Raw genomic sequence first — 19,478 nt, 5'->3', positions numbered from 1 at the left:
CTCACTTCGATGAAGAACGAAAAGAAGGACAAGAGCAATTTGGTGCGACTAAAATAGGACTGACGGATAAAAGATTAACACCAAAAAGACTTGTGACATCGGCATTAGCCCGAACTTGATGCCAGATCAAGAGACTGCAACTGGTCATTCCGCCATCCTACCTGTTCATTACATCGCATTGTATGTTAGGCAGATGAAAATATAATCAGATGATTATTGATTTGTTGTTGGGCTCAACTCATTTTGTACAACAAAAACAATACTTATAAACAGAAATCAATTCAAGAATTTTAAAATGCATTACTAAGCGTTCCTCGTTCCAAATCAGGCCGCGGAACGCCAAAATGACTTCGCATGCGGCCCCCGTGTCGGTGACCCCTGCTCTAAATTTTCGAAAATACACCCTCTATCCCCATCGGCTCTATTCTGGTTTCAGGGGCTGAGAAACAGGGATGAGCAATTGAGAATGGATTAGGATTTGTGAAAATTTGTCGGATTTGGATTGGATTAACCGATTTTCGGGGAGATTGATATCCTGCGGCGAATGGCGACGCAGTTTTTCGTCCCGTCAGACTTCATGTACTTTGACGCTGATTATGCGTTTTACAAAATTATATGCATAAGATGTAGGCTTTGTAAGTTGATATCGGATTAAGATATACAAAAGTACTGGATTAGACTTGCAGCTTCGGATTTGAATTGGATTAGGACATTGAAATTTCAAATCCGCTCATCCCTGCAGAGAAAGGATAAATAGTTGATAATATGTGAAACTACTAATATCAATGACGAAATTCATTCAAACTTGAAAAATAAATCTATAAAAGGTATCCCGATACCTATTCATAACATGACTACTCGGTGCGCATAGTAAGCCGCTTGAAACAACCGCCCAAGTTCCTTACAAAAAAGTATTTATTCAGACCAAAATAACGATGGCGTGGCGCAATGATCACAACGCTTGCTCACCAACGATAAGAAAATGTCTTTAAAAGTGCCCAATGGCATCGTATGTTCCATGTATGGCATTCCGTTCATTTTTGGACTGTTGACTAACGAGTCTATATCACATTTCAAAAGATATATCGTTATCGGCAATTCGAGGTGAAAATATCAGTCATTTTTGTGACGTCATAGCATGGTAAGGAGTCATAGCGATAGCCGTAAAGCTGTTCAAATATATGCTCACAAGTTTAGCTAGATGCCAAATCTTTCATTGGCTTAATAAATTGGGGTTATCGGTGAAGGTTCGAAAATCCAGTATGGATCGGGCTCCATTCAAAGCATTTTGACGACCGAGCACTCTAAATAGTAGCAAATTCGGCCCGCAGGACAGCTGAGCTCCAAAATGCAGTCTGAAGAGCTTCTTATAGGTAAAGAAGAACTTCAAAATGCGATTGAATAGTATATTCAATATGAAATCAACCCGAATATTTTCAGCCGACACTCGTCGGGGGTAATCGTCAGCAGCTAGCAGGGAATTCGTGCGCACCCCGCTCTGTCAAAGGCTCACCCTTGTCTCATCTAGATTCAGAACAGGTTAAGGCCATAAATTCTGCCATTGGCAAACTTTTGTTGGATAATCCTGTTTGTGCGAAAAATGGTCGGGACGACTGATTGCGTGTTGTCAGGAGAGGCCGTTCGCACTCTCATTCGGGTGAATTCGAGTCGACTTTAATCAAAATACGCCAACCAGTTCTGTGCCTACAGAAAGAGTTAGAAATAGTACATTGAGCTTAAGCACTCTCTTCGTCTAGATCATTCGACATTTCATGTCGGTGAAGTCATAATTTGTGATAGATTGTTGATTTACAATGTTCTTTCCAATTCTCTACTAGTTGCTGACGATTACCCCTGACGAGTGTCAGCAAAAAATATTATAGTCAATTTCAATATGACTATACCATTTAAAAGGTAGTTTGTTCACATCAACACAAATGATATCATGCAGCAATACTGAGGTCCACAAATGATTGCTAAAACGATATTAACATTAACATGCTTAGCCTACACGGTGCACGATTGAATATCAACTCACAAGTATAACTGTCAACTTCAATACTTTTATTATCCTGGCATTAAAACAGAATCCATCAGCAGTTGCCCTGAGGACATCCAGCTCGGATTATCTGTGCCATGTCGATGTGAACAGCTCAAAGTCACAACTGCGTGTGCAATATCACGTGGAACGTCACGCAATTTCGTATTATCGATAGCCCGTTATCACACGATCGACTGTTCAAGACAGTTCTTCCGGTATAACTTCCGGTTCATGTGGATCTTGCGGTATGTATTCGCTTTCCACTTCTATCTGAACCTCCGTTCTTCTCTCTTTGTAGACTGCTTCCGACACCATTTTCATGATCTGCATTTTCACGTCTGATCTCTTTCTCATGTCCTTGATTTGCTTGAGCTCGAGAGTGATGCTTGCCATGAACAGCTCGTCGCAATCCGGCTCTGAAAGTGGAACCGGATTCATCAGCACTGAGCTATCAGAGGCCGGGCAAAATGATGCTAGAATCCAAATCGGGGATTGAGTTTAATGATTCGCGCCGTGAGATATGATTTTTTCGAGTGCTGAAACTATACACTCCTTGCCACTAAAATATATTTATCAACACAGTGAAAGACGTGTCGCAGCAAACGAAAGATGTAGTACAAAGCTAGATAACCATGCTATCTCTCTCCACAGATCCTAGTCATCCTTTGATATGCTTAGTAAATATAGGTAGACATATATGTTTGTTTATGACTGGGATCTTAATACAACCAAATACTCACCAAATACACACTTTAGTGAAGATGCTATATCTGTGAAGTCATGATCAACCCACTGCATTGTCACTAAGTGCTATGAAATACGTACGGCCGAAAAAATACAAAATTATCTTTAATGTGATGTAGAACTGGTAATGTAGTCTTTGTGGCCGCAAAAAGTTAGGCTACATATCTGAACTTTCCGCGTCATCCATACTGTTATGACTAGGGCGTTTTTTCTGACATGTCAAAATTTGTCGAAATTGTAGCGTTAGGTTGAAATTTGTCAAAATTTTTCATAAAGTCGAAATTTTTTTCACGTCTGCATGTCGTTTGTATCATAAATTTTGCACTGTCGGCAAACTTATCATTTGATATTTTACAGCTTGTAGACGTTGTAAACGGCTAATTGTCTGATCGTTGTAAATCACAATCGATCAAATAAAACAAATAGGTAGACATGATGCTATGGTCAACGTATCGCACTATCCCAACTGAAGCAAGACTTCTCGGGCATTGCATCATTCTTATATTAAGGAGCGCATGATGAAAAATTGTGATGTAGACAACATTGTCAGAATGAAGCAACACGGCGTGTCACCAGCAGTATACGCACAACTTGAGTGTTGTCAGTCAACAACTGCTGCTGTTGAACGTCCTTGGCAAGCTTCTCAGTAAGGACATGCACTTTCTACCCAAGAATGTAGGAAAGTATCTCTTGCTGTACTACAAAAATTTTTAATTAATTCTATTCTACCATGATACATATTGTAACCACTGGAATTCTTCATAGGGCCAGAATTCGTTAAAATATTGTTTTTTTCATGTAAAAAGTTGCCTGTTTCTAAGCCAAAAACGTTTTTTTCAGGCCAAACTACTTCGTTAGGACAGTCAGTTCCAACCAGAAATGAAGATTAAGTGGTAGCCTACAATTTTAACATTATGTGGGAAAACACCTAATTTGCATACGTCAGGTCAAAATTTGGTCAAAATTCAGTTTTGTTTAGGTAAAAAAAAGTCAAAATTTTGATTTTTTAGGTCAAAATTTTCCTTTTTTAGGTAAAAAAAAACCGCCCTAGTTATGACGTATTAATAAACGATACGAGAACGCTCAATTCAGAATTGAATCTCTCGCGTATCTTCTCAGCACTGAAAATCACATACCTTTCTGTGGTTGATGGAATAATTTGGATGCTGCTTCAATGCCACTGAGGTTGAGGCGTCTCTTTTTGTACGGACCTCGCCTCCCATGGGCAGTATTACCTAAGAATTGAAAATACTGTTTGAAACAGAAGAATAAGGCTGCATTAGGTTGGAGATTATGCCACCTTACCTTTATGCAACAAGTTTGCTTTGGAGTTTCCACGACCAAATGCCAGGGTCGACGCGGCCCTGTAAAAGACAACTTGCTCCGTAATTTGAAACCTTAATGTCGCATTTTAATGGAACGTGACTCACACACAGAAATACACAAAATCTCCAAAGTATGTACTTGCTTCGATTTGACATAGCGATTAGAGTGGCTCGTCAACTTCACAGAGCTGCATAACTAGAAAATTTCCCGCTATTCCAAATTAGAATTGACGTCATATTTTGTAATACGATTGTTGATATACATTGTTCTTTCCAATTCTTTGATAGTTGCTGACGATTACCCCTGACGAGCGTCAGCCGAAAATATTCGGGTTCATTTCAATATGAATACAGGCCTACTATTCAATTGTATATTAAAGCTCTGTACCTCCAAGAAGCTCTTCGGAAATTTAATTATAGCTACATATTTTGCGTCCAAACTAGATTAGAATTACTAATTTCTTACAAACTCTGAGATTGAATAAAGTTCAGTTCGTTCTGATAAACATGATAATGGGAAATGTCTGTACAGTGTCCAGTAAGCTCGGCTCCTTTCACACTATACAGTTCTCCTATAGCATTTTCAGAAGAACTGGAAATTAGATTAAAATTATGTTACTGGCATTAATTAGACCACTAGAATTTTGTCAAAACCTGGCCTCAATGGCATCTCAGTTACTCAAAGGTTAGGAAACGTATCAATACAGAGTGCCATCGCCAAGATAAAAAAAATACTTTGACTTACTGCAGTACATCAGCTACTCCGTTTACTGTAGAGTCCAAGTCCCCGTACGTTTCCGCCTTGATAATTGATGAAGCATGGTTTTATTACGGCAGATATATACAGTGATTGCTGATTGAGTATGGTATTTGGGAAAATTTCCATGGTCCACATTTTGCGTACTACATCCGATCATGTTTGTGTTGTGTCACATAAAATTTCAAGAAACATGGCTGTTTCATAGTTTGAATCATTAAGGAATATATAATATATATGATTCGATCAGTTTTTACTTTTTTCCAACTAGGTCTGCACACAATGATTTGAGTCAGGGAGTGAGAGACGATTTTTTGAGAATTGAAATTATACACGCCTTTCTACTAAGAGTCACATTATTATCAATAAAAATTATGCTTTCGGTACTTTGTTTCCACAAAACGGAACCATGAATTGGTCGTATTGCAGCCAGCATGCAAAACGTGTAGGCCTAATACGAAACTACGCATGTTAGTGGAAATGACAGATCTTGTGAGGTGACCAGTGCACTCGGCCCATGGTGAATTCAGCCCATGATGACTTTGTCATTAAAAATTATTATAAACGTGGGAATTGTAATAATTAGTGAATGTTTAATTAAATTAAATGTTGGATTGGTGGTGGTGGACATTTTATTCCCACTGGGGGGCAGTATCCGGTATCGAATGTCGGACGTTTGAAATGTTATATTCGGCATATCGAGCTATGTAAGCGAGAAGTGTGTAATGTTGATGAGAGTGCAGAACGTCAATGATCATAGTCTAGACAGAAACACCTCATCGCACATGGTGAATTCGGTGTATCCCAAGACGCTCAATGGCGTCACAATCAGTACGAGACGATAATCGACCATTCAGATCAGGCGCCCCTATTGTTCGGAACAATGGAAAGTTCGAACTTTAAGGGCGATTTGGGGGGGGTTCCAGTGCCCGGACCAGATTATAATTTATATTTTCGGAATCAGTGTGGAAATATCTGTCGATTGAAACCGGTTTAATTGAATTTTGCGCTCTGGCCGCCAGCTATAAGATTACCAATCCCTGTACCTAAACGTAAACATGGTCAAGATAAGACCGAAAAAAATGAAAATTTTACAGAAACTCCATTTTCTATAACTTTGAAAAGGGATCTCGAAATTTTAAATGTGGACATAAGCTACTTTGGTTCCACCGCGACGAGTATACAATATAATATTTATACGATATGCAAATTATACCTAAGATACCAGATATTCCCAACTTACGTCAAATTCCATTCCGTTCACATCAGCTGCCAACACTGAGGAAATTTTCCTCTGATGTCTTTTTGTTTTATTATGATTTCTTATGTTGCTGATTTTCGGCAAAATTTTGCAATTGCAAACTTTACAAAAAGCCATGTCAACACCTTCTTCGAATCTCCTAACCCAGTTGAATTCCATTTCCCATTTCTTATTGTATTTTCGGTTCTTCTCATAATCTTTCCATAACACATTCCCGGGTTCTGGCGTAGCAGATGTAGTATCCAAACTATCCATTGTTGCTGTGTTATCCAAACTATTATCCATTGCAATCCGTCAAACAGTGTGTTTATAATAAATTCTGCCCATACAAATCAATGAATTCCGGAATATAATGGCCAAGGTTATAACCAAGTCACGAGGTCCCGTGTGACAAGTCAATTCTATACTGTTATAGTTTTGACTCAAGTCAAGTCGAGTCATTTTCAATCCACCACAGAGTAAGGTCAGGGTTCAAAGGTTCCAGTTCAAGTCACAGTTTCACGGCACGAGTGTCGAGTCCAAGTCATTATGTTCACTGCTCATTTTCGAGTTCAATCCTGTTCAACTAGGGGCCGGGTGGCCTACAAATTCCCAGCCTACAATACACCAAAGTTACCAACGGCCAATGCGTTAGTCAAAACAGGGACCATGGCAGCTACAATCCAGCCACAAGTGATTTCTATAATTAGCATAGTTATCATTAATTGATTATAATTATATGATAAATTTTGTCGCAAAGAAATTTTATGACTTCATGCGGATATATATTGCATCACGAGCACAACCCAGTAAACACTTACTTCAAAGTAAATGCGTGGCCGCTACACTTACACTCCTACCGTAAGTCTAATTCATAAACGGCAAAACTATGATCGATAAAGATGAAGAGGACTAATCTACCTCGCAACTTTATGACATTATTATATCACTATGGAAAATCCTGACGCATTTTATATTTGATAACAACGATTCCGGGTCATATCCGAATTACAGAATGAAGAAGCCCCGTATAATAGAGAATTGCTTCCAATAGGGATGCAGCATGGATAGAATCCTTGGAGTGCATCACTTTTCAACATCGATATTGGACAACTAGGCCAATGCTAGAGACATTCCATATTCGATCAAACAATCTCGGTCTTCCCGGATGATGTCAAAATTACAAGATGAATATCCCCGTTTATGGAGAATCCTTCTATATTCGCCATGGAGGATGTTATTTGGACATCATCCGGGATTGTTTGATCAAATTTGGAATGTTCAGAGAACTGGCCTAGTAGGATTCTCCATATACGGTGCCATGGTCTCGTCTCTGTTTTGACTATTGCATGGTCAACTATATAGGGCAGGCCTGGGCAAAGTGCGGCCCGCGGGCCAAATGCGGCCCGCGAAGCTATTCTGTGCAGCCCACGAAAGGGTGCTTGGAATTTAAAACATAAAACCTTGTTTTTGACTGAATAAAACCATAGGCTGTATAAACTGAACAGGAAATTCGTTTACCTTGAAGCCTGTTCATTAATATGCCACGATTACGCTGCTTACGTGCTTCACATGCGTAATCCAGATTCAAAATAAAGGCAATGTGGCAAAGCATGAGTAGCAATTGAAGTCAAAAGAAATCACTCTTTCCATATTGTCTAGTTTAAACCTTTTTCGTTGCCATTGTCACATTACGCATTATACGATATGTGTTACAAACTGTTACGTGATACGTTTACAAAGTTGGTCATTTAACAAAACCACGAAACCCTCGGTCAGGGAAGGGCGAAGTACAGAAAAACTGCAAGCTTCGCTCAACATTAAAGCTATTTAAGCTGAAAACTGCTCGGAAAGCAGCGACCAAGAAAATACGCTGTGTACTATTGCATATACATTTCGGTGCAGTGGTTCTCAAACGGGGGCGTGAAAGCATCAGATTGAGGCCGAAGTTTATTCCAAATTATTTTCGTGCTCCGCGCGATTTATACCTAGCTTAAGGTTATTGCCCTGTGTATTGTCCCCGACTTAGATGTTTCAGAATTCTCTAATCAACAGCCATAACCTCCTATGCCATCAAACTATCCATTGGGATTGCTAGCATTCCGGTTGCACTTTTCAATATTTTGTGATATTCATAAGGGGGGCGCGAAATCTTTCACTATCATGAAGGGAGGCGTGCCTAAAAAAGTTTGAGAACCAGTTTTAGAGTCCTAATAGAAGAACGTGGATAGGGGTTTAAAGAGAGTTAAAATATATCCTGTTTAACCTTGTTTTAAATCATGGCGGCAAATGGATATTTTTTCCATTAATCGTCACTTTCTCATTAACTAACATCAACACATTCACAGAGCAGCATTTATTAACAATACAATGTAATTTAGAAATAAAATGAAAACACGATGTAGAATATATAGCTAAAATTTTTCACTCGTCCCGCCCACTTATATTCTAATTCTCATTTGGCCCGCGGAGGAAAATAATTGCCCACCACTGATATAGGGTCACTATATTTTAAGATCCGAATAGTGGACAAGAAAACGGGTGATTTGGGACATTTGGTCATTTTTACAACTCTATTTGGGTGATCTTGAATGCTTCACATTCATAAAATAGTACTTTCCTTCACTTTCCACAGATTCTGGCGCTATTTTAAACAGGAAGCACTGCTAGACAAAAACACAAACGTGGTGTGGTCTGGTAAAGGTATAGCTTATACCGGTAGCCTACGCGGTACCGTACGGCAGTGTTGGGATCAAGTCACTACCTTCGAGTCACGAGTCATTGCACATTTTGACTCGAGTCAAGTCAAGTCAATCGATTTTCGAAAGTGACTCGAGTCAAGTCAAGTCACTCGATTTTTGGAGGTGACTCGAGTCAAGTCGAGTCAAGTCAAGTCAAGTCACGAGTCAAGTCACAATTCAAGTCAAATTGCCTTTTCGAAGTATGAGGCATGATTACGTCATCGCATTTTGCTAGCTGTCTGAAATACAGATTGATGTGGTCATTGATTCTGAACCGATAAACGAATACAGAGTTATACACGCAAGAAGGTGCAGTACCGCTCACATATACATAGAACTGTTAGACTATACGTAAGTAGTTGCATAGCTTCGGTTTATAGTTACCTGCCAAAATTGAGAAACGAATTGATAAGATGCAATACATTACTCATTTACATATTGATATGATACAATTCGAGCCTGCGCCAATGGTTGAGGATTATATAAACTAAATTTGAATTTAATTGCAATAAAGCAAAAGGTCTGGATAAGGTATAAGAACAGAAATGAATATTATGCTGTTAAAATACTTCACTACTACTAGTTTACGACAACGTAACCTGTACGCTTCGATCACTGCGTTTGTGGTCATTTTATTTATGTGAGAACAATCGAGGCTCAGTGAAACACACGGTCATTGAATGATTGGTTGCTCTCACGGGTTACACCAGCGTTTCGCGAACAATCTGAACTTACAGAAGATACAGTGATTTTTATCGACACCGATTACTTGATGGCTTGAAATTGACTCGTGAATTTTGCTCCGAGTCACAAGTCAATCCACATTTCTGATGCGCCGAGTCAAGTCAAGTCAAGTCATTTTAGCAAAGTGACTCGAGTCAAGTCAAGTCACACGAAAAAGGTGACTCGAGTCAAGTCATGACACATGACTCGAGTCATCCCAACACTGCCGTACGGTACTATTTTATTCTATTCTTCGAAGTTACAATGAAATGCCTGTCTTGGCTTTCCGATTTTTGAATGATTATGAATTGGTTCGAATCATGCGCAATGATTCGACCATACACGTCAAGTCATTACACAGATTTCCACAAAACCCGACTTCAAATTCACTATAGGCCTCGTGACCAAGTCCAAATCGTGAATTTCTGCATAGGAGTCATTTCAAATTCCATGTCCAAAACTAGATCCGAATTTTGAGAATATTATGTTCATATTCATAACCCTTCAAGACCGCTGGACTGAGCAACGTTTGAATATATTTCTTTGTCTGACGCGATCTCTTATTTCCTGACAGAGTGGCACTGGAGTGGCGGATTAGGATTAGGAACATTAATTTTGATCGCGATTCTTTCGACAACAGACGCCCACGAGTCAACGGGAGCTAGGGAACAAAGTTGTAATAAGAAGAGTAAAAGCATAGCAATTTACAACGTAGCTACGTTGTAAATTGCTTTGGTAAAAGTGTAACACCAATGATATTTTTAGCGCCGAACGGATGAAAATTTCAATAATATTCGAAAAAATTATATACAAAATATTACCAATACGCATTCAGTCATGTTTTCAAGTATCAAGTCGACTTGACTCCATCCTTTTTTTTTGTATTGTGCTTTGAATCATGGCCTGGCCAAGAACAGTGTTATTTTAGCCATGCCTGGATTGAAATAAACCTATCGACCATATATCATTGCATCGAACAACGATAAAATTATAATGACGATGATAATCTGCCTAATTTCTGATATTTCTCTAGGTTGTTTCTTATTGAGTGTGTATGCATGTTCCTTCTGCTTCAATTCTACTTATTTCCAGGTCAACGTATGAGTTTGATCGAATGACGTCGCCTTTTCGCTTTGAATCCTCTCTTTCACTTCATACTATAGTATAGTATAGTATCTTGAAATGAAAATAGTCATGATAAAACAGGATGATGGTGCCGATCTTTATAGGCTAACGAGTGCATTTGTTTCGTTTACTTTATATTTATGCCTTGAATACGTCTTCGTTTATTCTTATGTAACAATCGCGGGTGTTTTAAACGGCTAAAATGCAATCCATGATTGATCAGCTGATATCATCATCATATCTGATAACACTGTTGCCCTACCTCGCCCAGACATTGCTTCATTGTTCATTTGCTACCATCATTTAATTTTTATTCTATTTTCATTTTTTAAATAAACATTTTTTTACAGCCAGACTGTTCAGAGTCAAGTTTACCTTCACGGTCTTATCGATCATTCCTATCTAATACCGAATACTGTGCATGCATATTTCTGTACCACCATCACTGCCGTTTGTTATGTATTTTGGTTGGATGAAAACAAAGACTCTCTCTCTCTCTCATCAGGAGGCGACCTGTCTTAGACGCTGTTGATACCGTTGTTTTTTATTGCCTTCGATGTTGATATTCCAGTCGAGAAAGTTTTAACAGTATCAGTTTCCCGCCATTCGCTGACTTTTGTCTGAAAGCGTGCGAGGCTGAAGAAATAATTTTAAAAGACTGGTATATATAGCAGGAAGAAGCCCTGCGCAAGCTAAACAGTGCGTTTGAAACATGCCGCGATCAAAGAAATCAGAGAAAATCAAGAAAAAACCCGAAACCCCCCAAGATTTACAGCACGATCATGAACAATTCCTCCTCACTTTCGAGAAGCCGACGCAGATATACAGGTTTTTGCGAGCCAGACAAATTCTAGCCCCGACATTCTTGAATCGCACTCTCCTATACATGCCTCAAAGATGCTCCCGGACTAACGCTCGCAGGGAAAAATTTTCAGTCAACGACATGTTAACATCAGCGCGCAACAATGACGCCAATATCATGAGAAGTGACAACAAAAAAGACAATGATTTGCACATATCAGTTTCCTCTCTTGTATTAGACCCGATGAAGAAAGACTCTAGATTCTTACAAGGAGGTAGACAGACTGCGAGATTGGACGTAGAAGTGGTTCTCGCTCGGACTATTTTGAATAAAAGGAAAGACATTGATAATGCATACAAAGACACGTCATACGGTGTAATTGAAATACCGGTCAACCCCAAGCCGAATTTCGAAGGTTTATCTTACATTGACAACGAAGACTTACGCATTGTGATTCCTTCATCTGATTTTGTACGTTCTGACTCCGTTTATGGATCGACGAAATCGTTAGTGTTGAAATTTCGTCTTCGTAAAATCGCAAGCAATAATGTTGAATCGGAAAGTTGCGATTCTTCCAGTTCTGATGAAGAATTGGATGGAGATGCGGACCATCAATGCAAGAAAAGGAAGATAGAAGATGAGGAAGGCAGTGATGACCAGGATGACCCTGCTGGAATATCACTAAAAAATCTACAAAGTGGTCCAAGAAAACGTAGATCCAGGTATGTATCTTCGCGTTCCGCTAATAATCAGACAAAAGACGGCGAAAAAGGCACGAAACAAGAAGATACCAAGTCGGAGCCTGAAAAGAAGCACTCATATCGCAGATATAACATGCCGCCTACCATCAAACCCAATGCTTACACTGACCATGAAGTCTTAGCTGAAGTTGAATTAGTTCTGTTTAATCAAGATTTCCAATGCCAAGCAAATTCCGGTGATTACGAACTAGTAATCAGCAAGCCAGGACAGGAACAAGTAGATTACAAACGTAAAGCAATCTGGGAATCATTCAACGGAGGTGAAGAGGTCAAAGTTTACGAATCGTTCGCGGCCCCTTCGTTAAGATTCGCGTTAAAATGGGTAGAGTCCTCAAATTACGGTCCACTTGCAGATTCAACAGTGGAAGATGAAAAGGAAGAAACGGCCAAGTTTGGTTCGTCGGAGCGGTGCACCAGGAAATCAAATCAAGATTCGGCTGACGCAGACGCCAACAATGATGACAGGGCTTTGTTCCCCACAGACTTAGTCGAGTACCGAAAATACAGGCTTGGACGCGAAAAAAACATAAATTTAGTAGCCCATAACACTAATAATGATGGTGTCAACACTGGAGACCGTGTATTTTATCAATTCATGTATAACAACAACACACAACAGCAAACTGAATCCAGAGACGACTTCTCATGCCCGTGGTGTCAGTTGAATTGCATGTCTCTTTACGGCTTGATGAAACATTTGAAATTGTGTCACCCTAGATTTATGTTCCGCTACTCCCAACAAAACAAAGGTACCGTGATTGTAGTCACTGTTAATGAATGTTACGACGGCTCATACGCCGGTAATCCAAGAAATATTTTCTGCCAGCCGGGAATGGCGTTCAGCCGCAGAGGGCCTGTACGTAGAATTCCTGTCACCGATGTACTAGTGTATAAACCAACCCGCGCATTGTCGGAATCAAACGGTACATTAGCTGAACTTTTAGAGAAGGAAGATTTGGAAGCTTTAGAACCCACTCAAATGTCGTCAGGCCATCGCAGATTGTACTTCCACAGCTTGACCACTTTGCCTGTAAGACCGTGCGAGTTTGATATTGATTCCGAAGATGAAGACTCAGAGCCAGATTGGTTGTTTGGACACACCAAAAGAATGATTGATGAATTCACAGATGTTAACGAAGGAGAAAAAGCTTTGATGAAGCTTTGGAATCTTCATGTCATGAGAAACTCGTGCATTTCCGACTCTCAAATCGAGGACGAGAGTAAAAAGTTTATCGACCACAATATTACACACTTGGTCGGGCGTTCTCTGCGAAGGAACCTGCTTCTTCACTTTATTTGCCTTGTGGATTTCGGAGTTCTGAAGACATCAAACGTCTTGACGCTGATGCAGTATTTTGACAATGCCAGCAACGACTACAAAATTTCTAAGAGAATCAACGGAGATACTCCCACTTTGCCGTCGGCTGATTTCCCCGAGCCGGACTTACTACCGCGTTACACAAAACTCCGTAGCTTGATCGATGGGGAAATTACGGATGAGTGAGACATTGTTGACTGTGGAATCATCTATTGCTACATTAGTACGTTGTTGCGTTCGGGTTCCTAAACTTTTTGATTGCAAACCCCTTGAAGCCGTGTGTACCCCTAAATTTCAAAAACCGATGACTAGAAAAAAAATTCGATTTCCAGGCTATCTAATAACTGAAAAGCTATGACTAAAAAAAGGTGTTCATCAGGGTATCTCAAATATAGCTTTTTTTCCTCCAATGAGACTGGCAATTTGATAAAATTGTTGAGTTGGGTAAAAAAATCGCCTCTCACTAAATTTGACGCAATTCCAACCTGTAGAAGTGAAGATATTGGTGTTAGTAAATCTTTGAAATTTTACCAGAAAATTTTTAAGTTGTCTCAAAAACTATCTATAGCAAATTTCATTCAATTTCAACCGCTAGAAGCCAAGTTATTGATGCTCAAAGTTTGGATAGTTGTATAATTAATAATTAAAGAATTTTCCTATAACTGTGCTTCTACTGGTTGTAGTAGAGCCAAGTTTGTTGTGCATCGTTTTTTTAGACATAACAATTGATGGAATAGCCACTAAAATTTCAAGAGAAAAGTTATTTTTGAATCACTCTAGTTTTCACTCCCTGGCGCAATCTCAATTTAGGGTAACTGATGTCTGATCATGAAAAGGTCGTCACATCAAGCTCAACTCTATATTATGACTATTCCATGCCTAAAATATGCTAACTAATTACCAGTCAGGGTAGTTACTGTCCCACTCAACACGTGATTGCCAAAAGATAACTTGGTTTGTAGTTTCTTACTGTTGTATTTCTTACCCCCTAAAACTGGTTTGTGGACCTCTTTTTAGACCCCACTGTCTGTTTCTTGTCTTGCCTTTTAAAGCCATATGCTATGTTCTGCAATAATATCCGTTGTATGTATTGGATATTGTATGACATTGCTGGTAAATATGTGTAATTGATAGCATCATAATTAGATCCCTAGCGATGTCAGATTTTTGAGCTGATTAATGGCGCGTCCACCAATCACTCCGTCATATTCAAAAGATACGGCATCTAGCGTAGGGCGCATTTCCCAAACTTCAGAGCATTTATACGAACAGCTTTCCGGCCATCGCTATGCTTGCACATAAAATAAGACATGTTGCATCTGGACACCTGTAACTCTGTAAGATATAAGAAATATACCAATATTACCAGTCACAGATTATTGTTCTCTGACTTTTAACTACCATGTGACACCACAAAGATTGCTGATATTTTTGCCGTAATGGTCAATACTGATATTTCTTGCAAAGTGCGACATCGACTCATTATTATCGGCTGGGGTCTAAACATGATGATGTATTACCCATTTGTAGATGTCGTTCAATTGCCAACTGTAAATGTATGTCGATCTGTCGTTGTTATTTGTCCTGTCAATAGATTTGTGTTGATGTTCTTGACAATGTTTGTTTTTGATTTCAAAACCCTCGCAATGCAATTTCTTATCTGCTTGCCGTCGCCAAATAACTCATCTGCCGTCAATTTCCTGTGTTGCGGGCAGTGCATATGCTTTCAAAACTTTTGTGGTGACAAAACCTGTATGTTAATGGATTTTTTCGACCGTCTTTTGTGTGTCAATGTAAACTAGTGTCTAAGCTGCTCATAACCTTAAGCGCACACTGCCATCTTGTTACATAACTTTTTGCGACCTGCAGATGAAGTCAATCATGTCCCTATTTGTCGACTTACTGCCTGCAGTTTATCACAATGCTTTGATTTTTATTGATGATAATAAAAATTACTGTCTCTTGGGATATGTCAGTGTATTTTTGGGCTGGTTACCAGCTATGATGCTGTGAATCGGAAGCAGGGGTGGTCTGCAGCAATGTACTTCTACTTTTCAAAGTACTTCAAGTAGATTTTGCCTACTCGCACTACTTTCCCAAGTGGTTATGATTTTAGACTACTTCTACTTGAACATTTTTTTAGGCAAAACAGCATAGAATACTTGTTTTTCACTACTACTTGAGTAGAAGTATGTAGCATTACTTCTACTTCAGTACTGACGGTGACTATCTGTAATCGATAATAGGGCTTGGTCTGAAGATTCCTGACACTTAGTTCTATAGGAAGTAATATATTCTTTGCAATGGAGTGGAGCCATAAAACAAGAAGGGTGTTACGTAGGGTTATGATATTTTGAGATCCTACAAAGAGGACACTTTTCAAAAATTCTAAAAGCTCCAGCATCCGACAAGAAAACTGGTGAGTTGTGAAGATTTTTCGAACAATTGTACTGCGTTGACAGAAAAAAAGGTCATCACTCCGGTTCTACTCCCGAATTACCCGCCAATGTGTTGACTAGAAAAAGATCATCACTATGACTCTACTCCCGAATTTTTACGAAACTTTGGCGTTTGCTGCGTCGGGGTCGCATTTTTAAAGAAAAAGAGGACAGATTTCTGTAAAAAGAGGACATTTAGACGTCCTCAGAAGACACTGTCAATTTATTGAAAAAAAGGACAAATCCTCTTAGAAGAGTACGTATGTTAACCCTGGTGTGACTCGAAATTAACCCATAGAGAAAGAGATATGATATTCTCTTTCGCCTGCACCACCGAGATGCTTTGACGACGGAGTTGCGATACGGCCGTGAGGTCATCTAGTCTGCGCCCCCGTTTTTTCTCCTCCATGCTATCCGTGATTGCTGAGCGCCTAGCCGATAGCTGCGGATACCAGTTTTCGAGTGTTTGGTATGACCCGGCCGGGGATCGAACCCACGACCTACCGATCGAGAAGCCGGACGCATAACCATGGATAGCATGGAGGAGAAAAACACGGTGGTGCAGACCATGCTTAAACGTCGTATCGCATCTCCATCGTCAAAGCATCTCGATGGTGCAGGCGAAAATAAATCTGATCTCTCTCTCTCTTGTGATCTTACTCCGGAAGGTTGAGCAAGTATTGTGTTGTGTATTCTTCGCCAACTGAACGACGCCAGAGACAGACACCAGTCCAGGCTGATTTTAGTTGTTATCTGTCAATCAGTTTATTAATATTTTCATCAACGTATTGTGAATGTAGAACCAATTCCAAATTAGAAAGTGTATTCTATATTATTTTAGAACAAAGAATATATACTTCTTACAAATACGAGAGTATAGGCTATTAACCATGTAGCATTTACGTTCCATATTTCGCACGGTAAGGAGCAAGCAAGACATGTATGTATCATCAAAGTCCTATCGGATATCATCGACTGATTCCAATGGCAGGAATATATTCTGGCAAAATAGCATTATTTCTTCGCCTAACCCATGGATATATCTCTGGCCAAACGTGTGTTTGATGACTTTTTCATACCTGCTAAACATGTCCATTCCCATTACACGAGATCTTCGTCTAAAGGAAACGTCTACTTACCCCAACCCAATAGCAACCTAACTAAGAGATCTATCGACTACTCGGGACCTATCATCTGGAATGCATTACCATCACATATCCGTGAATTGCCTTATAATAGATTCAAAAAAGCCCTACTTGATCACCTCTTGTCGTTACACTAACACTGTTGCCCTACCTCGCCCAGACATTGCTTCATTGATCATTTGCTACCATTGTTTAATTTTTTTTTCTATTTTCCTTTCCTAACTAAACATTTCTTACAGCCAGACTGTTCTGAGTCAAGTGTACCTGTTTGATGCTGGTGTGATCAGACTAGATGACCTTCATGGTCTTATCGATCATTCCTATCTAATACCGAATACTGTGCACGCATATTTTCTGTACCACCATCACTGCCGTTTGTTATGTATTTTGGTTCGATGAAAATAAAGACTCTCTCTCTCTCTCTCAGAGAGGGAGAGAGAGAGGCAGTTCTAGAGAGAGACTATTCTATTTGCAGTCACGCGACGGAACATAATTCCGTGCGATTTTCGTTTAAAATGTTGAAAACCTGGTCAGTGGTTACCAAAAGGATGTTTTGAAATGTATTGGTTTGCGGCGCATAAACGTCCCCGTGCGGCACATCATATTGCGAATTCGTATCCACGTAGTGGCGATATGCAAAGAAATCTGTGTGATGTTCGGAAAAAAAATTATTCGGCAACCTGCTACATCGGTGTCGTTAATTGACGTATAGGGGTATCTCTTTTCACAGATTGAGTGTCTTCTCAATAATGCTGAATGGATGTTTGTAGCTTCCAAGATTAGTTAGACAAATTCGAGTGCAACAGACAGCCACAGGTAGTCTGCTCTAATTCACTTGAGCTAACTCCATTACTCCGCCGTTCGCTTACTCTGTATTCTTCCGCCGGCAATCTCATTTCCGAAATGTTATTTTCGTTCACGACTGCAAAAATTGTGTTGTGTGTGATGCCGTCATATCCTATCAGCTCAAGACATACAATGTACAATGCGATACCCAAGACACAACGTAATGTTTGTGTGCAAATCCACGCTAAACACTGACAATACGGGACGCTATCCTTCATAGCAGTACCGGTGTTTAAAATAATGCCACAATGCAATTAAAGCAAAGGATTGATCCCGGCTCAGACATCATCATAACAAAACTGTTTTTCAAAACCTGTTCTTGTTATGTAGGCTAGGTATGCTGTCGATTTCTTTCATATTCATTTGTCAGTGTGTTGCTTGATCTGTCACATTTCTCTTCAGATGTCAATGGAAAATTCAAGCCAAGCTTCTTCAGGCAATTCTGGGCCAATATTTCTCAGTGCCTTATCAAATGTTGACTTGGTAAGATATAGTTGTCGGACCTATGATATTATGCCTGGAAATCTTCCAACTCTGAGCTCTTGAATCGATGATCTCTGCTTTATATAACCTCGATCAGCTTGAATGATCGTATTTCTTTCTATAATTCTGGTTTGTAAATTGACTATGAATGTCGAGGAGCATCTAAATTTCATTTCTCCAATTAATCATCTCTCCCTCCTTGACTCAAGTCATTGGAATTAAATCTAGATTAAGATTGAAGTACTCAAATCCTTCTGCACAGCCTGACCAGTAACTTTAGCCGTTGTATTTCATATATCAGGCTAAAGGGCCCACGTCTCTCAATGTCGAAACTGCACAAAGAAATCTTCGCGAGGAACAAACCAATGAATCACATGCTGTTGCTCTTGTGCAGGTGATACAGGGATTTTATACTTCTTGCCTGATTCCATGTTTGAAGTCTCAATATTGCAATTTTTATACAGAGTTAGGAGCGAAATGCCAATGATCTAAGTCTAATGTAATTTGTGAAATGTTTCTATGCTCTAAACTTCCGGTTCTCCTGAAAATGCTACAGAAGTGTGTAGTGCAAATCGAGTAAAGCTTGGTGTACAAGTACTGGCATTTGTCATCAATTTCCAAGTGTTCTAATTCTTATCTAATTTGGAAAAGCTGAAAATTTTCTAGTAGTCCAGCTCTGACTGTAAAACACTTTATCTTAAAATGTAAGATTTAGCTCGAGTTCAGTAATTTGGATTGTAACAAGCCTGTGATTCGACTACTTGCATTCTTGCAGTAGGCTACCGATTACAACTAAAGTTTGACAGTATTGTAATTCTGATATTTTGAATAAGTTCTAAATTTATTGTTAAGACATTTCTTGCAGACTTGGACAACTAGAAATTTTTTAGCTTTTTTAAATTAGATTAGAATTAGAATTAGAGCTACATGGTATTTTCCAAATTAGATTAGAATTAGAGCTACCGAATTTTTCCAAATTAGATTAGAAT

The 19,478-nt window shown here is 39.3% G+C and overlaps 4 protein-coding genes across 5 annotated transcripts in view; 2 read left to right on the top strand and 2 right to left on the bottom strand.

The window, feature by feature from the left end:
- LOC145442247 (roundabout homolog 2-like) overlaps nucleotides 1–19,478 on the bottom strand; it is a 296,749-nt gene that overhangs the window by 190,042 nt on the left and 87,229 nt on the right. The gene's annotated exons all lie outside the window — the stretch shown is intronic.
- On the bottom strand, nucleotides 1,554–9,345 carry LOC145442272 (uncharacterized). Its single transcript, XM_080320176.1, has 5 exons — nucleotides 6,111–9,345; nucleotides 4,856–4,911; nucleotides 4,091–4,149; nucleotides 3,922–4,020; nucleotides 1,554–2,457 (listed from the first exon to the last, which is right to left on the bottom strand). The coding sequence occupies exons 1-5, from the start codon at nucleotides 6,411–6,413 to the stop codon at nucleotides 2,240–2,242; spliced, it is 735 nt and encodes a 244-aa protein (XP_080176302.1). The 5' UTR covers nucleotides 6,414–9,345; the 3' UTR covers nucleotides 1,554–2,239.
- On the top strand, nucleotides 11,273–15,547 carry LOC145442257 (polycomb protein suz12-A-like). Its single transcript, XM_080320160.1, has one exon. The coding sequence runs from the start codon at nucleotides 11,409–11,411 to the stop codon at nucleotides 13,761–13,763; it is 2,355 nt and encodes a 784-aa protein (XP_080176286.1). The 5' UTR covers nucleotides 11,273–11,408; the 3' UTR covers nucleotides 13,764–15,547.
- LOC145442246 (uncharacterized) overlaps nucleotides 17,815–19,478 on the top strand; it is a 62,406-nt gene continuing 60,742 nt past the window's right edge. The window contains exons 1-3 of one of the 2 annotated variants that reach the window (XM_080320141.1): nucleotides 17,815–17,976; nucleotides 18,409–18,489; nucleotides 18,791–18,883. In XM_080320141.1, coding sequence (XP_080176267.1) covers nucleotides 18,409–18,489; nucleotides 18,791–18,883 — 174 coding nt within the window. In that variant the 5' untranslated portion in view covers nucleotides 17,815–17,976. Of the gene's footprint in view, nucleotides 17,977–18,012; nucleotides 18,342–18,408; nucleotides 18,490–18,790; nucleotides 18,884–19,478 lie in introns of those variants that run through there. The other variant, XM_080320142.1, reaches the window with a different exon arrangement.

The sequence above is a fragment of the Botryllus schlosseri genome, chromosome 7, assembly GCF_051294905.1.
Source record: "Botryllus schlosseri isolate E-star chromosome 7, Bs_hap1, whole genome shotgun sequence".
NCBI lineage: Eukaryota > Metazoa > Chordata > Ascidiacea > Stolidobranchia > Styelidae > Botryllus > Botryllus schlosseri.
Note: the sequence above shows the minus strand (reverse complement) of the source record. Positions and strands in the feature narration are given on the sequence as shown.

Bases quoted from the DNA above. Each gene is read 5' to 3' on its own strand.
- LOC145442272 (XM_080320176.1), bottom strand. From the start codon at position 6,413: ATGGATAATAGTTTGGATAACACAGCAACAATGGATAGTTTGGATACT. The intron at 4,021-4,090 runs GTAAGGTGGCAT...TTCAATTCTTAG, and splicing joins AGCAAACTTGTTGCATAAAG to GTAATACTGCCCATGGGAGG. The intron at 2,458-3,921 runs GTATGTGATTTT...TTCCACTTTCAG, and splicing joins ATTCCATCAACCACAGAAAG to AGCCGGATTGCGACGAGCTG.
- LOC145442257 (XM_080320160.1), top strand. From the start codon at position 11,409: ATGCCGCGATCAAAGAAATCAGAGAAAATCAAGAAAAAACCCGAAACC.